Source organism: Homalodisca vitripennis, chromosome 7 (assembly GCF_021130785.1).
Source record: "Homalodisca vitripennis isolate AUS2020 chromosome 7, UT_GWSS_2.1, whole genome shotgun sequence".
Classification (NCBI taxonomy): domain Eukaryota; kingdom Metazoa; phylum Arthropoda; class Insecta; order Hemiptera; family Cicadellidae; genus Homalodisca; species Homalodisca vitripennis.
In genome coordinates, this window is record NC_060213.1 from 140434886 (window position 1) to 140459567 (window position 24682).

The window sequence follows — 24682 nt, forward strand, 5'->3', positions numbered from 1 at the left end:
GTCTTTTTTGCCCATTTTAATAATTTCCTAGTTTTATTTCTTAATGTCTCCAACCTCCCAGTCCACCACGTCACGTCCTTCTTCAACCTGTTTTGCCTAGGAGGGCAGTTTTTCTCGTAGGCCTTTATTATAGCTTGCTCTACTATTTGTGCAGACTTTTCTAATTCAAATTCATTCTTCTGGAAGGGTCCTATTTCTTCCAACTCTTCTACTAGGAACACTCGGTATCCCTGCCAGTTGGTAGATTTAGGAACCCTTGTGGGTCACGTATCTTTCCCCTATCTCCTCTATGTCGAACCTAATAAAGCAGTGGTCCGATAGTGAGGCCTCCTTAGAGACATGCCACCTTACAATGTTTATGTTTTTGAGTCCTGTAGATAGGGTTATGTCTAGGACTTCTTTCCTAGTTCTAGTTATAAAGGTTGGACTTGACCCTCTATTTTCTAATACTAAATCATTGCTGAACATAAACTGTAGAAGTTCCTCACCTCTTTGGTTTATGTTTGTGCTTCCCCAATATGTATGGTGAGCATTGCAGTCGCAACTGAGAATGAGGGCCGAACCTCTGTCTCTGCAGCTCTGCAATAGTCTTTCTATTTCTTTCGGTGGGCAGCTTGTTGACGGGTTGGGGAAATAGGCTGAGGCTATAGTAACCTCTCTCCCCTTGCAGTGATGCCACTTTCACTGTAGCCGCCACAGAATCTCCTGTTATAAGATCTGTAATAGGAAAGGCTGTTATTAGTTTTGAAGTTAGAATACAAGTTCTTGGGTTTTCAATTGACCAATTATATATGAGATTTCCTACCTGTTGCCAATCCTCTGATACAACCTCTATTGATCCAAGGTTCCTGGATTAGGGCGATATCCAGGCCTGTTGAGATAAACCTTCTTCCCAAGATGTCGGTTGTGCCCTTTGCTTGGTGAAGGTTTATCTGTATTAGGCGCATACTTACGCCTTTTTCCCACCTCCCCCTGGTGGTCCATCCCCGTCTCTTCTTTTGGATTGTTTGGAGACTCTGTCCCCTTTTCTTCCTTGAGCTGAGACTGATGGTCCTTTAAGAGAGGGTCCCCTCTTCAAGAAGAGAGAACAGATTGGTTTTTCATTTTCAACCGTTGCACTGGTGTATGGAGTAGACCTTTCAGGTAAGGTATGTACATATTGCTCTGACACCTTCGTGGTCTCCTCCACTTCCATCTCTTCAGCGGTGCTTTTTTCCGTGGTGACCATCTCAGATTTCTCTGAAGTCTCCTCTTTCCTTGTAGGTTTTCTGTGTTACCTTGGTGTTTCTTTTTCAGTCTAAGCTGAACTTTCCCAAACTTGTAGCCGATCCATGGACCCTCCTTCTCAAGTTCGTTTGCTGTGGCACAGTCGACTGCCAGGGTAAGTAGTACTGACTCTCCCTCGTCGCTTCTACACAGAACGTTCCATTCTCCGACAGATAGCTCTTTGTTTTGTACTTTCAGGAACTTCATTATCTTGTCGGTGGTTTCGTGTATACTATCAGGAAGATAGACAGTCGCAATTCTTGCACGTGGAATTTCTTCCTCTGGTACAATCCTCAGACTGGCCCCTTCCCAGGGCTTAAGGGAGTCTTGCTTTCCTTTAAATCATTCAGCTGTTTCGGTGTTTTCACAGGTGAAGATCAGAACCCCTTGTCTCCTGTTAATACTGTAGAATCTTGGAGAGTAGGGACCCTCCTGTTCCTCCACGATAGCTTCCAGGATGAAGCTCTGGATCTCCTCCATCTGTTCTGTTGTGAGTAGGATCTTGGGAAAATTGGAGTGTAGAACCCCCACCCTTATACCTGCTACCGCTTGTTTATAAGAAGGTTTCTGGGGTTGTCCAGATTGCTCCTTATGTTCCCCCTGTCTTCCTTCATTCTTTGTTTTCTTCCTCCGATGGGCTTCCGGAGTAGATCCATCAGAGTGAGATCTTTTTGGTTTTTTTTCCCTCCTTTTGTTTTTTTTTTCTTCTGGAATTAGTTTTAAGGCCAATTCCCTGGCTTCTTCCTGAGAATAACCTCTTTTCCGAAACCAGATCATGCGTTTCCTGGCGGCTCAACATAGTTTAGGCAGTACTGGGAGCAGTCTCCTGACTTTTGCTCCCTCTTCCTTCTGGTGATCGCCCTCCAGTATTGCATCTTCTTCATCAGTTTCGACTCTGACTGAGTCAGAGGTTTGAGGACTTCTACTAAGAAGTCCGCCTGTTTTTTGGGTTTGTTCAGGATTGCTATGGTCAGAGCCCACCATCAATCCCTCTATGTTTTGTGAATTTTCATTTACTTTTTAGTGCTACAAGAGCTCTCTTGTTTTGTTTCGTTATTTTTATTTGTTTACTCATTTGTGTTCCCACGAGTAGCGATCTAAAGGTCACCCCAAGCATTGTCCTGCTCTACTTGGGGAAGGCTAGGTTTAAACTGGAGGTCACCAGTTATCCAGAGTTCGCATATTAACTTCCAAGCACTCCCTTGATCACGCAGCCCTCGGCATATGCTGTTCCACCTTGGCTTGGATACAGAAGGAAATCTAGATTTAGGATAGTTTAAGATAGATTGTTGGGAAGATTACCCGACAGGTGAGAGTAGTAGGAAAAGAAGAATAAATGTTGTGGGATAGTTTACAGAAAGCTCGCCAGATCAGCTCAGCCTGATCGGAATAATCAAAGAAGACAAGGTTTGGATCAGGCAGTTCCCAGGTGCACGCGCACGAAAAGTACAGCACTTTAGAAGAGAGAAGGTGGCTGTACGTGTGCTTCACGGACGCTCTGGCTTGGCACATGTGTTGGGGTATGAAGACCCCGCCACTTGCGCACCCAAGGACTTAGTTACTTCAGCTATTTCACATATATAATAGTACCTTACATTGTACTATGTTCTATTGATGTAAGGAATTTTATGTTTGTCGCTCTGCAGCAAAGCTTAAATAACACCTGCCAAAGTACAGGTGAATAGGACTTCCCCGGCATGGGACATCAAAGCCTCATCAGCTATGACTCTTTTGTATTGGCTGCCCATTTTAAGATGATAAGTTTTGTTGATTATCAGTGAGTGTATTGTTCAGCATGAGTCATTTATTTCTTTGGTGGGTATTTCTGGATGTTTCTCTTTTAATCATCTTCGGAAATCAGCTGCAGCGTCCTTAGTTCAGCAGGAAAAGAATCAAGTCACTGTCAGCGATTGTTGATGATAAATGTGGTTTTACCACAGCCGGGTACTCCTTGTACTAACTGGAATTTTATTTCCGCTGTCTTGTGTATGTCAATTTCTTTGATGGAATTAAATAATCTCAGCTCATTCATCATCTCAGTGTCATCTGAAACAAGGAGGACATATTTGCCGGTTTAATTTTTGGGTCAGCTGAGTATATACTTTTATTGAAGCATGTTAGCTGTACAAATCGTCCTCCATCAAAACCAAGACTGTATTGCCTTATGTGGTCCCTTTTCATCAAAAGCTCTCCTGAGTTCAGGTCAATCATATTATAGTTGGATTTAGATGTAGCTAGTGTGTGTTTTAGTTTTTCACTTTGAATTGACCATTTATTTAGACAGTAATCTTTATAGAATTGAGACATTTTTTGGAGGACGGTGCCTTCTGCTTGCAGCCACAGGTGCTTCTGTTCCTCCATTGCTGCCCTGGAGAAATCAACAATAATAATTTTATTTTCACCTGGGGCAGTCGACACTGTGGGGCTGATGACAGGCTGAGGGTGCGACTCTTGTTCTCCATATGCTGTAGATGTTTGAGTATCCGCCCATTGTTATTCGTACTAGTCCGAGCTGATTTTTTGTGCTTTTGTCTAGAACCTGGTCAGCTGTGTTTTTTATTGAACGATCATGAGTTTATAACTGAAATCTGTGCAGATGGGCATTATTTTCAAACTGTAACATTACTTGGAGAATTTCTTTAATTCCTGCTCCAATTGGCTGAATTGGGTACCACATTCTTTCAATGTCCGAAGAAAAAGTAAAGGGAATTTAATACAACCATTTACATTCTCCAGGAAATTGAACAGCTTGCTTTTCCAGTTCTTAGTAATTGATGAGTAGCATATAAACAAGGTTTTTTCGTTGTAATTTAGTCGCAAAATTATTGAAGGATACTTGGTTTGTTTGAGTTCTTTTTGAAATTTCTTAGGGGTTTCATAGGGTATTAATGTGAAAGTTTTTAAATTACTATTGATAGCTGAGTCTGTAGGGTTGAGAAAGGATAAGCATCCAGTGTTTGAGTTAACAGCAGTGCATCTTATGATTCTCCTGCAAACAGATCTGGTTTGAGGTGAGTGTGAATCTTCATCATCACCGAGTTCTTGCTTTTCTATGTCTTCAACATTACAATCTATCTTGATTAAACCAGAGTTTGTTCCTGCAGTGCTATTGAAGGTCTTTAATTTTTCACTTGATTTGTTTGAAATTGTGAAATTATTTACCCTGCTTTTTTAGTGTGTAAGAGTTTCTTAGACCAGTCTAGTTTTTTATTATAAAGAGGTTGTGATTTTTTTATTTCCAGTCTTTCATTCAGGTTGGTCATTTTGCGTTCTAACTCATCTAGTTTGGTGGAAGTTGCAGGTGTAGTTATGGTTTGTTTATTTGTGGTGTAGTATGCACTAGCTGTTGTCTGTGACTCAGAGTCCTTTAATTCTTTGTCTTTATCAACAGACTGGCAGGATTCTTTTTGTAAGCGTTTTTCAAGGTTCCTAATTTTTTCACTATATTCATCCAGGAGCTGATTTTGCTTGTTATCATAGTTCTTCAAAACTGTTTTGCATGATGAAATATTGTTGTCTCTCTTTGTTTAACTGTTGTTCAACTTCTTCTAGCTTCTGGTTGAGAATTCCTATATTTTCTAAGTACCTTTCTTCTTGTGTCTTATTTTCTTCTACAATTGCTTCAGAAATAGCTAGTTTTTAATTGAGTTCACAGATCTGTCCTCTGAGTAGCTGGTTGTTCTCCAAGAGCGCTGAGCCTGCTTTTGCCGCTAGAGTCAATTCATCGTCTTTACTAAGCTGAATGTCTTGACGTGTTAAACTGTTTTCCAATTCAGTCAGTGAGTTATTTAGTCTACTGAGGCGGATTTGTGTAAGGGTGCTGTTTATATTGTTGCATGGATCACCTTCCAAGGAGTAGTCAGCTTAAAAAATTTCCTCAGCCAGTGATCCGTTTTTACCCAATAAGCTATTCGGTATATATTTATTATTTATGACCTACAGTGGTCAGGTAAAATATGATTGGGTTCCAATTCTGTTCCTTGCAGTGCTATTACATTAGTTTTATGATTTTCTGTCTGTTTTTTAAAAGCAGCTTCAGCTTGAGTGTGTTTAAATTTTTTATTTCTTACATTGTCAGTTTTTGGTACACCATGTACTGGTTTTGCTGTCAATATATAAATCCAGAGCAGCTTGCTTGACTGTAGTGGTTGTGTAGTCTCCAAAAAAACCTTAAATTATACTTGGGAGTTTTAGACTTATTATCTGGAATTGTAATAGATTCTATAATTGCAATCCAGTATGGGTAGCTTTTTAGTTTAGCAAAAACTAAGTCGCCACTCGAGAAGCGAATTTTATCTCTAGGTGCCATTTTATCAGATTATTTAATTTACATAAGATAGATACAGTTTCTAAAGCCAGGTTTGTCTGATTCCTGTTGTTGTAGTTAATAAAATTGTAGATAACGTTTTTAAAGCCAAGTTTGTCTGATTCCTGTTGTAATTAATAAAATTGTAGATACAGTTTTTAAAGCCAGGTTTGTCTTATTCCTGTTGTAATTAATAAAATTGTAATTTTTAAAGCCAGGTTTGTCTTATTCCTGTTGTTGTAGTTAATAAAATTGTAGATAACGTTTTTAAAGCCAAGTTTGTCTAATTCCTGTTGTAATTAATAAAATTGTAGGTACAGTTTTTAAAAGCAAAGTTTGTCTGATTCCTAATGTTGTAATTAATTGTTGGGAGTTCGAGTGTTATAATCTAATACCAAGGTAGTCCAGTCAATTGTAATCAGATAGTCAGCCAGCAGTGGTGTGGAATGTGCTGTGTTTGCAGAGTCAATAGGTTGTTGACAGCAGCTGCTACATAGTCAGACTTGGTTTAGTTTTGATCAATTTATTACTGAGTGAATTTGAAATTACTGATCTGACTATTATTCATACAGAAAAAGCTTGGTATTAGTGTTTAGAATAGTTTGTGTTCTTTCTAAAGTATGTTTAATTTAAAGAGTTAAACAATCTTGAGTAATAGTTTTGTTGAATAGAGATGTCTAGATTTCTTCTTTGGTAAGTAATTATTGTTTAAATTGGTATATTATTACTTACAGTTCGATTCTGTGAAAACTTTAATAGGAATTCATTGGTTTACCCACTAAAATTTCACTGAGAATGGGGAGCACTTTTACTGTGAGAGTTGTGTGTCCACCATCTTGGAATGTATATCTATGTATGTATGTATGTATTAATTGCATTGAGTGCATAGTTCTAATAGTTCCATAATTACTGGCATGGGAAGTTTAGTTCTATCCTTTAATGCTTGGTCTTCTTTGAGACGTGATTTAATAATTCCGAGAGTTTCTGGAACTGGTACATTTGTAAATAGACTTTCAATGTCAAAACGTACTAGTTTGTCAGTTTCAGTCAACTTCAGGGATTTTGACTTCTCTACAAAATCCCTGGAATTTTTGATAAAGTCAGTTTTTCCTACTAATGGTGTTAAGATGTCCAAGAGGACTTTAGACAATTCCCTGCAAGGTGAATCACTAGAACTAATTATAGGCCAGAGAGGGATGGTAGGTTTGTAGATTTTGGGAAGGCCATACATATGGGGGATTTTGGAATGGTGAGTTCATTTAGATCTACATTTAACTTGAAAAAATTCTTTGTGTTTTCTACTTTGCGTTCAAATGAATCAGTCGGGTCTTTATTTAAAACTTTATATTTGCCAGTATTTAAAGTTTCCGCAATCTTTTCTTTATATACTACTGAGTCAAGTACAACAGTAGCGTTGCCTTTATCGACTGGTAAGATTTTGACCGTGTCGTCGTTCCCAAGGATCAACATGGCCTTTTTCTTCTCTATTGTCAAATTGGGTTTTGTAATTTCTCTGAGTAAAAGACTGCTCACAACAAAACTGGTCACCCTGTTCCTCAGATAACTGTAAAACAGCTGACTCGATTCCAGTTATGAAATCCACTGCATTTACCGATTTTTGTGCCACAGAAAAGTTCAAACCCTTGGATAAAACTGATATTTCCACTTCATTAAGGATTTTTGAAGAGAGGTTGATTACATGTGACAACAGATTACAATTAAAATTCTCATACTGCAGTTGTCCTGGCGCAAATATAAGTTGTATGATAACCTTCAGCGTCAAACCACTTGCCTAAAGGTTGACTCGTTCACATTGGCCGCCATATTTGTTTAGGCCACGCTCAACAAGTGGTGATGGATTATGGCTTTCTATTACTTTTCTCTGTTTTGACTATGAAGAATTAATTATTGCACAAAGTGAAAAAGAATTCTTCAGTTTTTTAGGCCATACTTATTTGAACTTCTTACACATTTCTTGACAAAAGCAGGTTGTTAAAACCTATAACCTGTTTAGAGTATTAACAAGAAAACAGAGTTCTTATGGGAAAATCTATACTGCATACATAAATTACGACAAATCTAAGTTTCTCAGGGAAGACACATGGATTCCTGTTTATATAACAGTTTCCAGGAGCAGTGTACAATATCACTTACTTTTACGGTAGACTATCAAAAGACAGGATGAAATGAAATATTTATAATACATCATATTTTATAGTTTTATTTACAAAACCATTAAGATACATAAATTTGTACATATACAAGTGACAGTGTGTAATTAGGTGCAAGAGTTAGTCAAGTTAGACAATGTAGTCGAGCTCGTATCGGATATATTGGTTCTTTGGATCATTGTGTATCCTGGGATAGCCAGCCACCAAGGTGTCCTGACCGCCGATGTACAGGGAGTTGTATATCTTCCAGTAGACGTCTCGCACCTTGCGTGCCGGGTGGAACAGGCCCTGGAACACACAGAGGCAGCTGTCAGTGTGAGAACTACAGTTGCCAACTCAATGGTACAACTTTCCCACAACTAATGCTCAAGACTCAGTTTCACACTATCCATAGTGTTTTTATATTATAGATACAAGGCATTCTTATAAACTATACTCTATTCAGAATTTTGTGAATTCAAGAACCACAGACCAAAACACTCATCTTGGACAATTGGACATAAATTATTACACCTACAAATATCATGTATCTTGATCACATCAATAATTATACTGTATTAGTTTTCTAGAGCATAAAAGAAATGACAACTTATGAATTTTAGATAGTGCAACACATTATTATTTCTAACGTGAAGGAAACAGGATTTTTCCGGACATTTGCATCGTTCAGTGAAACAAGAAATCAGTAACACTAGTTTTGAGATCTGCAATCTGATCTCTTCTTCAGGTAAATAACCAACCTAATACATAATTACAAACTAGGTTAAAATAAACAAATCATACCAACACATTGTGGCACACCTAAGTCAGGAATCACAACCACCATGTTGTTTGTCAACTTCATACACATCACTAATCATTAAAACTGAACTACAGAATACAGGTCACAATACGTCTGCATTCGTCTACTAACCACCTACGACTGACCAAAGGGCACTAGTCAATGGCAATCGTCATGGCAGACAAAAACAAGATGTTGGAAATAAAAAGGAAGGGGGACAGGAATGGGCCCTTTTCTTATTATTGGTTTATGCGAGATGAACTTCTTAAAACCATATTGTGACTCTGCATTGGTTTATTACAAATATCTGATCCGTTTGATACTATTGGTTTTCTTTTTTGTTCATTTTTTAGAATTGGCAACCAAAGCGGCCTAATCTCAACTGATGGTTGACTGATTGGTTGGTCTGCCAATTTAATGTATGTTACCTCAATTAATTTCCTTTTGAAGAAATTTCGTTCCCGATGTATTGTGTTGGCTTCATCCCAATCCATATGATGGTCTTCGGACCAACAATCATCTGCACTTTTTTACTTTTCTGCGAGACCCTTTCTTGTGTTTTCTTTGTGCTCTTTTATCCTTACATTTAGCGGTCTTTTTGTCTCGCCTATTTATTCCCTATTGCAAGTACATTTTATACTGTAAACACAGTTTTTAGAATCCTGTGTGCAATTTTTTTTGTTTTTTTTTACGAGACTTTGTCTAAGAGTATTGTGTGTTTTAAATGCGGTTCTAATGTACTTTCTACCTACTCTGCTGATAATCCCCACACATAAGGGTTGACATAAACGCAAATTTATCACAATTCTGTTTTTCTGACTCAGGAATGATTCTTCTGGTTCCTTTGCACATATTTATTACTAATTGAGGGTATCCATTGCTTCTGAGATCCGATTTAACTTTCTTAATTTATCCTTACGTTTAGTGGTCTTTTTGTCTCGCTATGCATTTCCTATTGCAACTACATTTTTATACTGTAAACACAGTTTTTGGAATCCTTTGTGCTTGGTTTTGTTTTTACGAGACTTTGTCTAAGGGTTTTGTGTGTTTTAAACGTGATTCTAATGTTGTACTTTCTACCTACTCTTCTTTATTCTCTGATAATCCCGGCACATAAGGGAATGACATAAACGCAAATTTATCACAATTCTGTTTTTCTGACTGAGGAATAATTCTTCTCGTTCGTTTGCACTTATTTATTACTACTTGAGGGCATCCATTGCTTCTGAGATCTGATTCAACTTTCTTAAATCCCTCTTTTAATCCATCTTTATCTGAGCACAAGCTCGAAACGTAGGCTACTCCTTCTTTGACAGATTTTTTATGGTTGCTTTGATAATTTAAATATTTACCTGTGTGTGTTTTCTTTCGAAAAACAGTTGTCTTAAGGGCATCCCTATCTCTTAATACACTCACATCCAAAAAGGGAAGCTTGTTTTGGACTTCCACTTCCATTGTGAGGCGGATGGAAGGAGAAATACTATTAAGGCGATTCAAAAACTTATTTAATTCAATGTCTCTGTGAGAAAAAATGACAAAGGTATCATCCACATACCTCCACCATACCTTCGGTTTGAACTGAGCTGAAGCCAAAGCTTTTCACTCAAATTCCTCAATAAAGATATTGGTGAAAATAGGAAACAGTGCAGAACCCATTGCCATCCCCTCATCTTGACGGTAAATGTTACCCTCTAACTCAAAATAATTGCATTGGGTGCATAGTTCTAACAGTTCCATAATTACTGACACGGGAGGTTTAGTTCTATCCTTTAATGTTTGGTCTTCTTTGAGACGTGATTTAATAGTACCGAGAGTTTCTGGAACTGGTACATTTGTAAATAGACTCTCCTCTCCTCAGGATGGTAGGTTTGTGGATTTTGGGAAGGCCATACATATGGAATGGGGAAGAGAGGAGAGTCTATTTACAAATGTACTAGTTCCAAAAACTCTCGGAATTATTAAATCACGTCTCAAAGAAGACCAAACATTAAAGGATAGAACTAAACTTCCCGTGTCAGTAATTATGGAACTGTTAGAACTATGCACCCAATGCAATTATTTTGAGTTAGAGGGTAACATTTACCGTCAAGATGAGGGGATGGCAATGGGTTCTGCACTGTTTCCTATTTTCACCAATATCTTTATTGAGGAATTTGAGTGAAAAGCTTTGGCTTCAGCTCAGTTCAAACCGAAGGTATGGTGGAGGTATGTGGATGATACCTTTGTCATTTTTTCTCACAGAGACATTGAATTAAATAAGTTTTTGAATCGCCTTAATAGTATTTCTCCTTCCATCCGCCTCACAATGGAAGTGGAAGTCCAAAACAAGCTTCCCTTTTTGGATGTGAGTGTATTAAGAGATAGGGATGCCCTTAAGACAACTGTTTTTCGAAAGAAAACACACACAGGTAAATATTTAAATTATCAAAGCAACCATAAAAAATCTGTCAAAGAAGGAGTAGCCTACGTTTCGAGCTTGTGCTCAGATAAAGATGGATTAAAAGAGGGATTTAAGAAAGTTGAATCAGATCTCAGAAGCAATGGATGCCCTCAAGTAGTAATAAATAAGTGCAAACGAACGAGAAGAATTATTCCTCAGTCAGAAAAACAGAATTGTGATAAATTTGCGTTTATGTCATTCCCTTATGTGCCGGGATTATCAGAGAATAAAGAAGAGTAGGTAGAAAGTACAACATTAGAATCACGTTTAAAACACACAAAACCCTTAGACAAAGTCTCGTAAAAACAAAACCAAGCACAAAGGATTCCAAAAACTGTGTTTACAGTATAAAAATGTAGTTGCAATAGGAAATGCATAGCGAGACAAAAAGACCACTAAACGTAAGGATAAATTAAGAAAGTTAAATCGGATCTCAGAAGCAATGGATACCCTCAATTAGTAATAAATATGTGCAAAGGAACCAGAAGAATCATTTCTGAGTCAGAAAAACAGAATTGTGATAAATTTGCGTTTATGTCAACCCTTATGTGTGGGGATTATCAGCAGAGTAGGTAGAAAGTACATTAGAACCGCATTTAAAACACACAATACTCTTAGACAAAGTCTCGTAAAAAAAATAAAAAAAATTGCACACAGGATTCTAAAAACTGTGTTTACAGTATAAAATGTACTTGCAATAGGGAATAAATAGGCGAGACAAAAAGACCGCTAAATGTAAGGATAAAAGAGCACAAAGAAAACACAAGAAAGGGTCTCGCAGAAAAGTAAAAAAGTGCAGATGATTGTTGGTCCGAAGACCATCATATGGATTGGGATGAAGCCAACACAATACATCGGGAACGAAATTTCTTCAAAAGGAAATTAATTGAGGTAACATACATTAAATTGGCAGACCAACCAATCAGTCAACCATCAGTTGAGATTAGGCCGCTTTGGTTGCCAATTCTAAAAAATGAACAAAAAAGAAAACCAATAGTATCAAACGGATCAGATATTTGTAATAAACCAATGCAGAGTCACAATATGGTTTTAAGAAGTTCATCTCGCATAAACCAATAATAAGAAAAGGGCCCATTCCTGTCCCCCTTCCTTTTTATTTCCAACATCTTGTTTTTGTCTGCCATGACGATTGCCATTGACTAGTGCCCTTTGGTCAGTCGTAGGTGGTTAGTAGACGAATGCAGACGTATTGTGACCTGTATTCTGTAGTTCAGTTTTAATGATTAGTGATGTGTATGAAGTTGACAAACAACATGGTGGTTGTGATTCCTGACTTAGGTGTGCCACAATGTGTTGGTATGATTTGTTTATTTTAACCTAGTTTGTAATTATGTATTAGGTTGGTTATTTACCTGAAGAAGAGATCAGATTGCAGATCTCAAAACTAGTGTTACTGATTTCTTGTTTCACTGAACGATGCAAATGTCCGGAAAAATCCTGTTTCCTTCACGTTAGAAATAATAATGTGTTGCACTATCTAAAATTCATAAGTTGTCATTTCTTTTATGCTCTAGAAAACTAATACAGTATAATTATTGATGTGATCAAGATACATGATATTTGTAGGTGTAATAAAAAATGCTATTATTTTGTTTTTAAATTTATAATGATTGAAATAATGTAATGGCAGATCACAGGAAAGCTGTGTTATCTGTGGCTAAATATTATTTTTTAATAAAAACCCATTCCCATTCCTGAGATTTTGAATATATTAGTCAGTTTATAATATAAATAACATATATTTTTTTTACAAAATTGAAAAAAGACGTAATTTGTATTCTCTAAAAACCATTTTTGGAAAGAATAAAAAAGTCATGTGACAACATTGAAAAGAATTTCAAATGCAGAAGAATTTTTATTTTTAATACTTGTATAGCTATATTTTTTAAGGCGTGACCAAAAACAGCATTTTTGTGGATTTTTAAACGCTTGTCACTAAAATACCGAGAAGCAGAAAAACATCAAATATTTGCAACTAGTATTAGTAGACAACTTCCTTACAAGAATCATCAAAATTTGAGAGGTCAAGGTCGACCATCGGTAGATTTGATATGGACTGACCTGCAGTGTGTACTGGAGGATCTTCATAGGGCCCAGGGCCACTCTCAGGCCCTCTATGGAGTCCATGAATGCCTGCACTAAGTGGGGAGAGGTCTCGAAGATATTGGGCCACACGTGGTTCAGCAGATGTATCAGGGCATCCTCACAGCCGAACCCGTACACTCCCAGGGCCATGTGCTTGATGGCAGCACAGGCTGTCTGTCTGTGCACCAGATCCCTAAAACATTTAATCACCGATTAATCAGTTATTATTCAATCCTGTACAGTGCTCAAAGGTTACCTCTCAGTTGAGTTCTTACAAAAAAAAAAAAAAAAAAAAAAAAAAAAAAAAAAAAAAAAAAAAAAAAAACTAAAGTGTATTACTGCATGACAATATTACAATATTATATGCCAAATCATATTACAATTGTGTTATACTTAATTTGTGTAGAATTTTTAGTTAATCTGTCAGTGTAAATCTTTTTCAAAATAATATTGCATGACTAAAATTAGTTTGCAAGGCTCATCAGACCTATGACACGGGAATCTGACATGTCGCACTCAACATTCCAAATGATTAAAACAACAATCCTTGTAAATCCTAATAAATTATAATGCTCATTATCAGAATATGAATGGTTTAAAATACAAGGCGTGCTCAGAATTAAGTTTCATTCTACTGCCGCCGCTGCGTTGCATTCGGTGTTCCGCGCATGCACACTAGTCGTCTTTGTTCACTGAATTTCGAGTTATGCATTTTTAGTTGTTCTATATTGTGTTTTTAGTTTAGTGTTAGTAGTGTTTTTCTCTGAACGTTTAAAAGGTTTAAGATAATTAGTGATTCTGCCGATTGTGAAATTCGTTCTGTATTAAGATTTTTTAACGCAAGGAATGTGAAACTGGCTGAAATATACAGGTCAACTTACAGATATTCACGGGGAAGCCGTGATCAGTGAAGGAATGTTGAGAAAGCGGGTTAGAATGTTCAATGGCGGTCAGACAAATTTGAATGATGAGAATCAGAGCGTTCAGCATTCTCGTCACCGATGATCTGACGAAAGAATCCAAGAGAATAGACGTTTTACGATGACATTGCTAGCTGATGATTTCCAAATAATTTCATGCACTCTTTTGTACAAAATTGTTATTGACCACTTAGGTTATCACAATCTGTGTTCTCGATGTGTTCCAAAAATGCTCACTGACATGCACAAAACCAAGAGACTCGGAAGTGCTTTAACTTTTCTCACACGGTACAGTGATGATGGTGAGGGTATTTTAAACTAAATTGTGACAGGTGATGAAACTTTGCTCTGTCATGTCACACTGGAATCCAAACAGCAGTCAAGGGAGTTGTGACACAGGCAATCCCCGAAGAAACAAAAATTCAAGACAACATATGCACAAAAAATCATGTGGACTGTCTTTTGGGATCAGAAAGGTGTTTTGCTGATTGATTTTCTCCCAAAAGGTGAAACCATTATACCACTGGTGATACTCAAATATTGGTTTGACAATTTTGTTGTCAGCCCAGACTTGGCACCGTCTGACTACCACTTGCACATGAGGCGCGACCAAAAAAACGACAATGAAGTGAAAACTACTGTGGACGTGGCTACATTCGTTGTGGGAAACGAAGAGGGTATAGACAAATTGATCATCCGCTACGACAAGTGTTTGAACATCAATGGAAACTATGTCAAAAAATAGTTTAGGATTGGGCTTTCATGTAGAAATAAAATTGTGTTAAAAAAATAAATTTTTGGACGTCATATGACGTTTTACACTCTGTATTTTTGTATTATCGTAAATGTATCGCTATTACTGATGCCTTTAAGTATATTTGCCTATAAAATGATTCCATCTATAGGCAACATACTTAACTTCCATGTACTTAACATTCACTTGTAATCTGATTTTACCACCAGTTCGCAGTAGCCACCTGGGAGAAGCCACCGACTGAAGGTCACGTCGCGCGCGCATCGCTTTGCTGTAAGAATATGCCGCCACATAATACTAACTATTCCTTGTATACTGCATACTGGGGCCATATTTAGAGTGACATATTTGTTGAGCAACCATCTAGTTTTTTACTGTTTCCAAATGGCAGACAATATTGATCGAGTCTGTCGTAGTAAGGAAATAAGACATTTGATTTTGAAAAAGTACTGAAATATTGACTTGTAGAACACATAGTCCTTTTTTTATTAAGCTTTCAAATGTAAATAAACATTTTTAAGAGCTTTTTATTTTTTACTCTTTTTGGCAATATTTTCGTCATCCCTTACTCATTGTAGCCTATCAAAAGAAGCCCTTGCATTAAAGATCTTAATTACATTAAAACATAAAACCAATATTTAATACTTTTATTTTTGTGAGGCCTTTCGATAGCAAGGTTATCTTCGTCAGACACATCACAAAAGTCTGACGAAGATAGCCTTGCTATCGAAAGGCCTCACAAAAATAAAAATATTAAATATTGGTTTTATGTTTTAATGTAATTAAGTTAACAGTAACCAACATAAGCTCCATCTACAACATTAAAGATCTTGACCGTGACAGCTCTCACATCCAAGAAGCACAGTACGGGAAAAAAAACCATCCTACATGGGAAGAAAACTGAGCAACTGTCTACCAACGCAAATAAGAACGAAGACAGGGAAACAGCTTAAGTTCCAACTCCAAAAACCGCTCTCACGCCAGGCCATCTACACGCTCAGAGTTCTACCAACTGACCAATCATTACCCCGCAGAGATAACTTCTGGCTGGTTTATACTTACCAGTTGAATCCACCACTGGGCACAGCAAAAACCAAAGTGCCACTTCAATCTGGGCAACCTTATGGATGTCCAGGAGCGGCACATCACTAACCGCAGATGTTGGAGATTCTGGGGTTCATGGGCAATTCGATAGGACTGTTGGAGTTGGTGGGGTTTGTTCCCTAACCTCAGAGGTTCTTGTTAACCTCAACCAGAGTATGCCACTCTGTCTACTTTGACTGGAGAGGCTGGTTCAGAGCTGGCCTCCCCTTGAGATGACTTTTGAGATGTAGTGCCCTAATTCTTCCTCATGGATCTCAATAGGAGGCGGCCCCTACTCCCTAACCTTACCATCCTGAATATCCTATCACTCCGGAAGCAGCACAAAGGTTCTTACAGGACTAAGTGCAATTTTAAGCTTCTTGTCCTAAGAGAGAAAAAAAAAACTGACCAATCATGGACTTTAATGCTTTATCTAAAACGTTACAAGATACCAATTAATTTAACTACCCTTTGATACTGTATCTGTACTTGATGTATATGAATAAAGAAAATTTGACTTTGACGTCATATGACGTCCATACTCCTTAAAGGGTTAACATGCAGGAAGGTATTAGCAGAAATATGATACTATCTTGTATAAATCAAACCTAAAAATATAGGATAAAAGATAACCTTGTATAAAATCAAAGATAAAAATTTTCCTCTCATGTGATTTCAATCATGCATAGAGCCAATTAAAGAAATATTACTCGTCCAAAGACATACCTGTCCATGAGGGCATCCTCCAGAAGAGGGGTAACGGCATATATGTAGTCCTTGCCCATCTCACCAATGTACTCGAAGAGGAACGACAGTGACTTGAGCACTCCGTTCTGGACATTGAGCTCGGGCACTCGGTACTCGTTCATGAGCGCAGGTAGAACTGTGAATGGCGAGCAGGTCTCGGCCACGATGGCGATGGCCACCGTCGTGCACACTCGGTTCTGTCTCTCCTGCACTTTCAGGTTGTTGAGCAGCGTGGCCAGTACATCGTGTGGACTGACAGGAACATAATAAGCTTTGTCATTGATCGGTATACAAGAAATCAGTCATAGCATAGATAAAACAAACAACATAAGTAAATCACCTGATGTAGTAACAGTAATTTTTCTACAAACCCAAAGAATTGTGAGAAAGCTGTTAAGTTATTATTAATGAATAAAATTGAAATATTATGCACCCTAAGAACACCACTGCAAGCCTTGTATTCAAAGGGTTATTGCGAAATTCAGTTTATGAGGAAAATGTTTTCTAGTCTAAAGTAATTTTAAAATCCATACTGCAATTAATAATAACCCAATTTTCATCCTCTATTTTAATTTTTTTTCTACAAGTTCAAAATTATAGATTTTCAAATTAAATAGACAAGCTTCAATTTGATCCAATTCTCTTTCAAATTGGCCACAATGCGTCACAACTAATATATTTGAAGTCTCTTTACATACATTTTTATTGTAGAATATTTACTTACATTGAGCCCAAATGACTATCCATAAATAACTGCAATAACTACATATTTTTCATATACTTTGTAATGCCGGTTTATAGTGAATTTTATATTTCAGTTACAGTTTGTTTTCTTAGAAAAAGACTCAAATTTAAGTTGTTCCCTATTAAACGATAGACAAGAATACTGACCCAATCGCTTTGGCGATGTAACCGAATGTGTTAACAGTTGCTCTCCGAATTGCTTTCTTGTGGGCCTTGAGCAACTCTAACAGCTCGAAACAGATCCTCATCCACTCTCGGGCAGACACATACTCAGGCCCTCTGTCTGCGATGCGGCCCACCAGATCGATGCAGTTCTCTTGTACCTGCATCACAACGCACGTCAAAATTCGTTTAGCAAACTGGTGGAAGCATTTATACACATTTACTCTAGTAATGCAGATAGACTACTTTAACCCTCTGACTGATAAATAAGAAACTCCCAGAATGATACACTGATTTTTTGTCTTTGTGCAGCATATTTTTTGGATATATATATACAAAAAATATGCTTAATGCTAAGTAATAAGTGTTATATATAATTTTTTTGTTAGAAACCAGAGAAAAATTAAAAATAATACAAATATGCACTTACTAGAGCATTGTTTTTTTTTATTTGTACATAAATTGAAAGATGTGTTTTGGTTTTCCAATTCACTCCATGTAACTTTCACATGACTTGGGTTAGTAAGATACTGTAAATGTACACAATATACACAGTTTTATAGTGAACAAAATGATTATAACATGTACTACTTTTACGCAATCTATATTGGTGTTTGATCATCAATTGTTTGGGCAAGAAAAATATCAGATAATTATGACAGATAATTCACTGTCATTATCAATTTTCACAACCAAACTTACATTTCAACGGTTTATAATCATCCAGACTACCTGACAAAGAAGTATCATCATGCCGATATGTCACATTCATCGTCAGAACTAATATTTTCACCGTCCAATAGTTCACGTATATCATTAGAACAACGTGGATCGCCCCTTTTCACAACAGAACAATAAATTAGGAATGACTAGTGCAAGTTATGCCTCTATAACTAAAATGGTTTTCACGTAATAATAGCGGAAAGTTGACCGACGGCCGTCTTTACCAGTTCACAAGCAGTATTAATGAACATCTGTGCCGTCGGTCATCAGTTGGAGGGTTAATATTGATACAAGTAACATATGTTACACCTTACCTTTTCGTGTCTGTTCTTCAGAATGGGTGTCAACCTCGGCAGAAGGTCTTTGATCGGCGGTGTCATCTTGGTCATTCCGATAACATTGACAATAGCTTTCAGGGCTCCCAGAATGCTGCCTAACACTTCAGGGTACTCCTCACCCAAGTACTCATACAGCACTACTCCCAAGTGACCCATCAGTTTCTCCTGAATAACACAAATATTCACATCAATTTACAAATTCAAATACACTAAAAGTTTAAACAATTATTATAATTAAATTTACAACAGAAATCAATAACCTTTAAAGCTATTTTCTTTATCTTTTCAGTACTAACCCATTGAGGTCTCAATAACAATTGCTTCGACTGTATTCTCTGCTATTTCACTCCTTTTTTCAAAACAAACAATGTAACATTTCTAATAATTATTATGTAATATTGTTTATTTTTACTCTTACAAAACAAAGTAAATAATGTCCAAAAAGCATCCTTTTATAAGATTTGTTTATGTGTATAGGTATTAATTTATAAAAGATAAAATTGAAATATCAATAATCATGAAAGTAATATTAATTTCACAAAAAGTAACACACCAAAAATGCATGAATACGCATAAAAAGTATTAGGTAACATTTTTGCCTTTGCAGGTCTATTTTGGGTAGTATTTCTGGTTTGTTAGTCTAGGCCTACTCTGTTACTTTTATCACTAGTCCTATTTTACCACATTCTCCCCAAATTTTTCAATTTCTTCTTCATTACTACCCAAGTTACTTCCTTTACGTAGTTTTGGTTATCACTATTTTTACCACTACTTTTTCAAAAGAGATTTCACTCTGATTTAATTCAATATCGCTACAATAAACTTTCCTCAATAATTTGTAGTTCGTATCACTTTCATCATTCAAAACTGATGTAATAATGCATCATTAACAATAAAAATTCCAATAGGACAGCTGTGTTTACAAACACAAGTGCAGACGTCAGTAGTGTTATATCTTTAGCGTTCGGAATGCAGTGAATATATAGTGAGTTTTAGAGTACATCGGTTTATCCGGCTAAATCTTTATCCCGTTGGGCCTCCAGTCCTAAGGCCCATGAGGGAGGCTACTGTATTAATAAATTACTGTTCAGTTGTTTTGTACTTTTCAAAACATGTATTCAAATCCGTCATATTCAAATGTTCATTTGGCACTTAATTTTTTCAAAAATTCCAATTACTTTGTTGGCTGAAATACATCAACAAATATATTCCTAACTACGAGACACCTACCTCTTGGCAGGTTTTCATGACAACAGCAATTCTGGAGATGAGATCAGCAGCCTGTTGTCGCACCTTGGCCGACTTGTTGTTGAGACGCCACAAGATTGTTCCGCAGATCTGTGGCAGGTAAGGCTTCACTCGCTTGCCCAACTGGTTCACGATGGTGCCGAATCCATTCAACATCACAACATCCTGTGTCACAATACAAGGTATTTATTTTAGTAAACAGTATTGAGTAATTAAAAAACATTTTGAGTGAAAATTACCAGGTAAAATTCTTATTTACCTGGATTTGTATACCATTATTATAACGTAACTTAAATTTGATTTAAAATGAGCAGATCATTTTACAATCAAATAAGTACAAGCTAAATATTTAAATTTCTATCTATGGAAAAAGTATTACCTCAGGGAATACGTTTAGGACCCATGCTTTTATTTTTTAAACTGTCATGCACAATCATGTGTCATTTATGTTTCACGTCTATGCCTGTGTTGGTTGTGAGGTTATATATAACTGCTTTGTTTGTTGCCATGTCAATCATTAATCCCACTGATAACTCATTAAGTGTGCTCAGTAACTCGGTTTTAAAATACAAAAAAAGGTTAGTAATACTGTAATTTACCAGCAGCTTGCTAATGTCTAGGGTGAAAATGTAATGAACGGTGGAAATGTGTGGAAATGGTGTGGGCTTTTTAATGAAGGAAGGACAAATATGGTTATGATGAGGCATATGGCACATTCTTTGTCCTTTCTGGAGTGCTATCACAAGGATGGTGATGAGACGTGGGTTGCATACTGTACTCCAGCGACTTAACATCACTCCAGTGAGTGGTATTATCCAAACCTCTTGACAAAGCCACGGAAATTCAAACAAGAACCTCCAACAAGGAAAATCATGGTCACAGCTTTTTGGGACCAGAAAGGCATAACTTTGATGAGAGTTTCTGCCTCAAGGAATGGTAATAAAAGCAGAGAGATACTGTGAAACGTTATTGAAGCTTAGGAGCGCCATTCAAGACCACAGGCTAGACCTGCTCTCTAGCGGAGTCATTCTGCTTCATGACAATGCTTGGCCTCACGTCACGGAAAAAAACACAGATGCAACTATTCAACCCTGACAACACCATCAGACTTTCAACTTTTTCCAAGACTCGAGGAATTTCTTGGTGGGAAGCACTTGGAAAATGATGACACCGGTTACTAATTGATGACTAACGGTCAGGCAGCAGAGTTATTTGATGATGGGATCCAAAAGCTGGTGCCACAACTTGAAAAAGTTAATATGTTCATGGTGACTATGAAGAGAAGTGAATAAATGTCCATAATCTAGTTTGTGATACAATTTAAGTTCATACATAAATTTTCCTTGATCCATTACAAAACAGTTGTTACTTAACAAGTAGCCTCTGGTAGATTAAATAAATTACTCTTACTTAGGCAGGTAATTTTAGGACCAGTTGACTCTTTCTTACACACATGAAAATTAATAATTCATAAGAAATGCATTAGACACAAAAAATAATATACTCCAGTTTATAAAAGCAGGTTTCAAAACATTTCATGTAATGTATTAATATAGTAGCCTACAATGTGATTGATTCTGTTGTCTAACACAGAAAACATAACCTACGCAACAGTTATGAGTTCTTCTTCCTATTATTATCAATGTCCTATTCAGCACAAAGTTGCAATAATTCAAAGCATGACAAATGACTTAGTCAAAATGATCTAGGTTATAGACAATAGGACAGCAACAAATATTTATATTGCTACGAACTACTACATATAAGGTACCATCAAGTTACAATTCACTTTAATTTAGGTTAAATTGATCACTATTTATTGAGAGAAAAGTTAAATGAAACAGCCTATGGATATGAAACCACAACTATTTGCTGAATGTGGCTACTGAAATAGTAGCCTACGGCACATTGCTACTCACCTAATGTATGTCTCATCATGATAAAGATGATTTGTCTTATCCATAAAACCTCATGCGGATGCATTTAACTGCAGACTCACCTCTATTGTCTGCTCCTGGAAGGCGTACAGGATGCCGTCGATAAGCTGTTCCTCAAGTCGAGAGTCTATGTCTGCGGCACCAAGGTTGGCCATGGTCTTCTCAATGCTCTCCATCACCATCTTACGGTACTGCTCGTTCTCGTCCTTGAGGTCATCCACCACGCGGTTGATGATCTCCGACGCTCCTACCTTGTTGGCTATCTCCACGGTGGTGTCCACAAGCTGACGGCAGAGAATACATTTCAGTTGCAATGTGCAAGAGCCACAACATTTTAATGTTTTAGAGAAGTTTAAATTGAGTAATACTATCTTTCAGAAATCTGAAAACGTTACCATTAAGAATCAATCTCATCAACCCAATAATACCTAGGTATGTTGTATTTTTGTTTGTCTTGTTTTTTTTTTTTTTGTGAAATTGTAGTGAAAAACCCCCATAAATGAAAGAATTTCCATGTGGTTTTTAGACTCTTTTAAGAAATTAATTAGTACAATCCTTGGGATATTTTAAAATGTTTTAGTAAATTTTTTTTCCTAACCTAAATTCAAGTTTGAATAGTATTTGACTCCCTACAATCACAAATTTTTTATATTTATTTTTAAATTATTATATGTTTGAGGTAATAAATTAAGGAAATAATTCGTGAAAAATTCAAAGCAAATTATACAAACAAAATTAAATTAGGATGCAACACTTCTGGTAATTGCAAAACAAAAACAACTACTTAATAATAAGTTTCAGCTGAGGCTCAATACCTGTACATTTCAAGTAAATTAAAGCCACAAAATAAAATACGGAAAAATCCTGCAACAGCCAACAGTCCAGACCTTCTTGGTCTGTGGCTCGGATTCGTCTGCATCACGTGCAAACAACAACCGGAAAACAATCCCTAGTGCAATCCAATCTGAGGACACTGTCAAGCGGGAATTTGACTTGACCAAAGCAAGGAAAAAATTATAACAATAACGAAAAATCACCTAAAATATTTACTAAAATAAAAGTCGACTGATGACCAGCAAGTGGAAATTGGGATAGAAAAAACTACTAAATTAATTATTATATACAATAATAAATATTTACATGATTATGTTGTTTGAAGAAAATTTGTATGAGGAATACAATCAAATGTGTACCTGTCTATAATTCCTTCTGTCCAGAGCCATTCTGTGATTCCAAAAGTGTTTAAAGAAATGAGGTAAAATCTCATCTTTGATGTACTGAGACTCCACACCATCAGTGCCACAACACTGCTTTACTACCTGCAAAAACAAAATAGTTATAAATAAACATACAAAAATAAATAAGCACTGCACTTAATGAAACGTTTTCATCATAATTGTTACAATTTCAAAATTTTGATTCGTTGTTTCAATTCGAGAATCTCCACCTCATGCAATCATAGTGACAGTGATGTTTCTCCACCCCCGTGAGAACCCAACACCAATTCTTAACCCTTCCCACGCCGTAGACGGATATATTAGAATGGCAGACTGACTAAAACGCCAAATACAGTTATATCCGATATTATAGATTATGTCTCTTGGAGTTTTTTAGTTCTCAGAAGGCCTTTGTGTGATTATAGCGGTTGCCAAGGAAGTATTTATAAACGACCTTCACTCAGTGGCAGGGGGATGGGGGTGCCCTTTGTCTATCTCTGACTACCTGCTTGTCAGTTCTGCGTCTCCTACAGAGCCATAACCAAACATATCCACTGCATGTATTACTGCTCTCTCGGTTGTCACGATCATGTGCGTCTACTACGTATCTCATTAATATTCTTCATTGTGTGGTTGTGTTGTAGCCTAATTAGTTTGAAATATTTATCTTGTTTTACAATTATATTATTTGAAATAAACAGTTTTGTAAATAGTTCTTTTTTATTTTTACAATAAAAAACCGTTAATTTTAAGTAAAATGTCCTGTTTCTTTTTTTGCTTTTACCTTTTATAATTTAGCTATAGTAAAAATTGGATTTATTAATGGCATGCGAAGGGTTAATATCATAATAATAAACTACTGTTCACAAACAATCCGCCCATCAAACTTTGATAACTGTTCTGACTAACAGAGATCAAATTACACGTTACATTCTCAATACTGACTCTCAAGACAGGTTGTCTACGATCCAAATAATGTTCTCTACTAGTCCTGGACACAATGTCTATTACACTAACAAAAAATCAAAGCAATTATTGTTTAATCCTTTTCATGCCAGAGTCTAAAATATCAGACCACTTTTGATAACACCTCTGACCACACTAATGTTTTGAAATTACATGAAACAACTCGAACTATATCATACAGGAAAAATACTTTCATTATAATTTGCATTGTGTATGATATCAAGAAAATTACTTTGCATTTGGAACGTGTTATTGGCAGCACATAAGTCTGTACCCTTATGTTGCATCAATATTTCAAAGGAAGATGTTAAAATTTTACACATGTGTTGGAAAATAACCTAATAAGGTCATTTTAGTTTGATATTACAACATAATTGGAGACGTTATTCAATATGAAGATGGTGGGAAAATAATTTTCTTACTCATATGGGAATCATATTAAAAAATGTGTAGCTTATAAAACTTTTTCTTTGACTTATTTATCCAAATTCTTCAAACGTTGTTTTAAAGTACATTTATTGCGTTGCATCTAATTGCAAGAAGCAATTAACCCTTTGCAGGCCAAAAATTATTTGCCCAATTTTACCAAGTTTAAAAATAAAAGTATCGATATCTCTAAAGCTAATATGTATTTTAAGTTTGTCATTGAATAAGGATTAAACACACAAAAAACAAAATATTTATATAATTATTTAATACTTATTTAACTTAAATACAAAATTAAAAAATTGAAACAAATTTGCCTAAAATGAAAAATTTTTGTTTTTTTTTTA

General features: G+C 36.3%; 1 protein-coding gene across 1 annotated transcript in view; it reads right to left on the reverse strand.

The window, feature by feature from the left end:
• Positions 1-7777: 7777 nt before the first annotated feature.
• Positions 7778-24682, reverse strand: part of LOC124366431 (splicing factor 3B subunit 1) — a 45222-nt gene continuing 28317 nt past the window's right edge. The window contains 8 exon segments of the mRNA XM_046822980.1: positions 7778-8031; positions 13047-13263; positions 16554-16826; positions 17466-17641; positions 18518-18706; positions 19772-19954; positions 21789-22010; positions 22920-23045. Coding sequence (XP_046678936.1) covers positions 7873-8031; positions 13047-13263; positions 16554-16826; positions 17466-17641; positions 18518-18706; positions 19772-19954; positions 21789-22010; positions 22920-23045 — 1545 coding nt within the window. The 3' untranslated portion in view covers positions 7778-7872.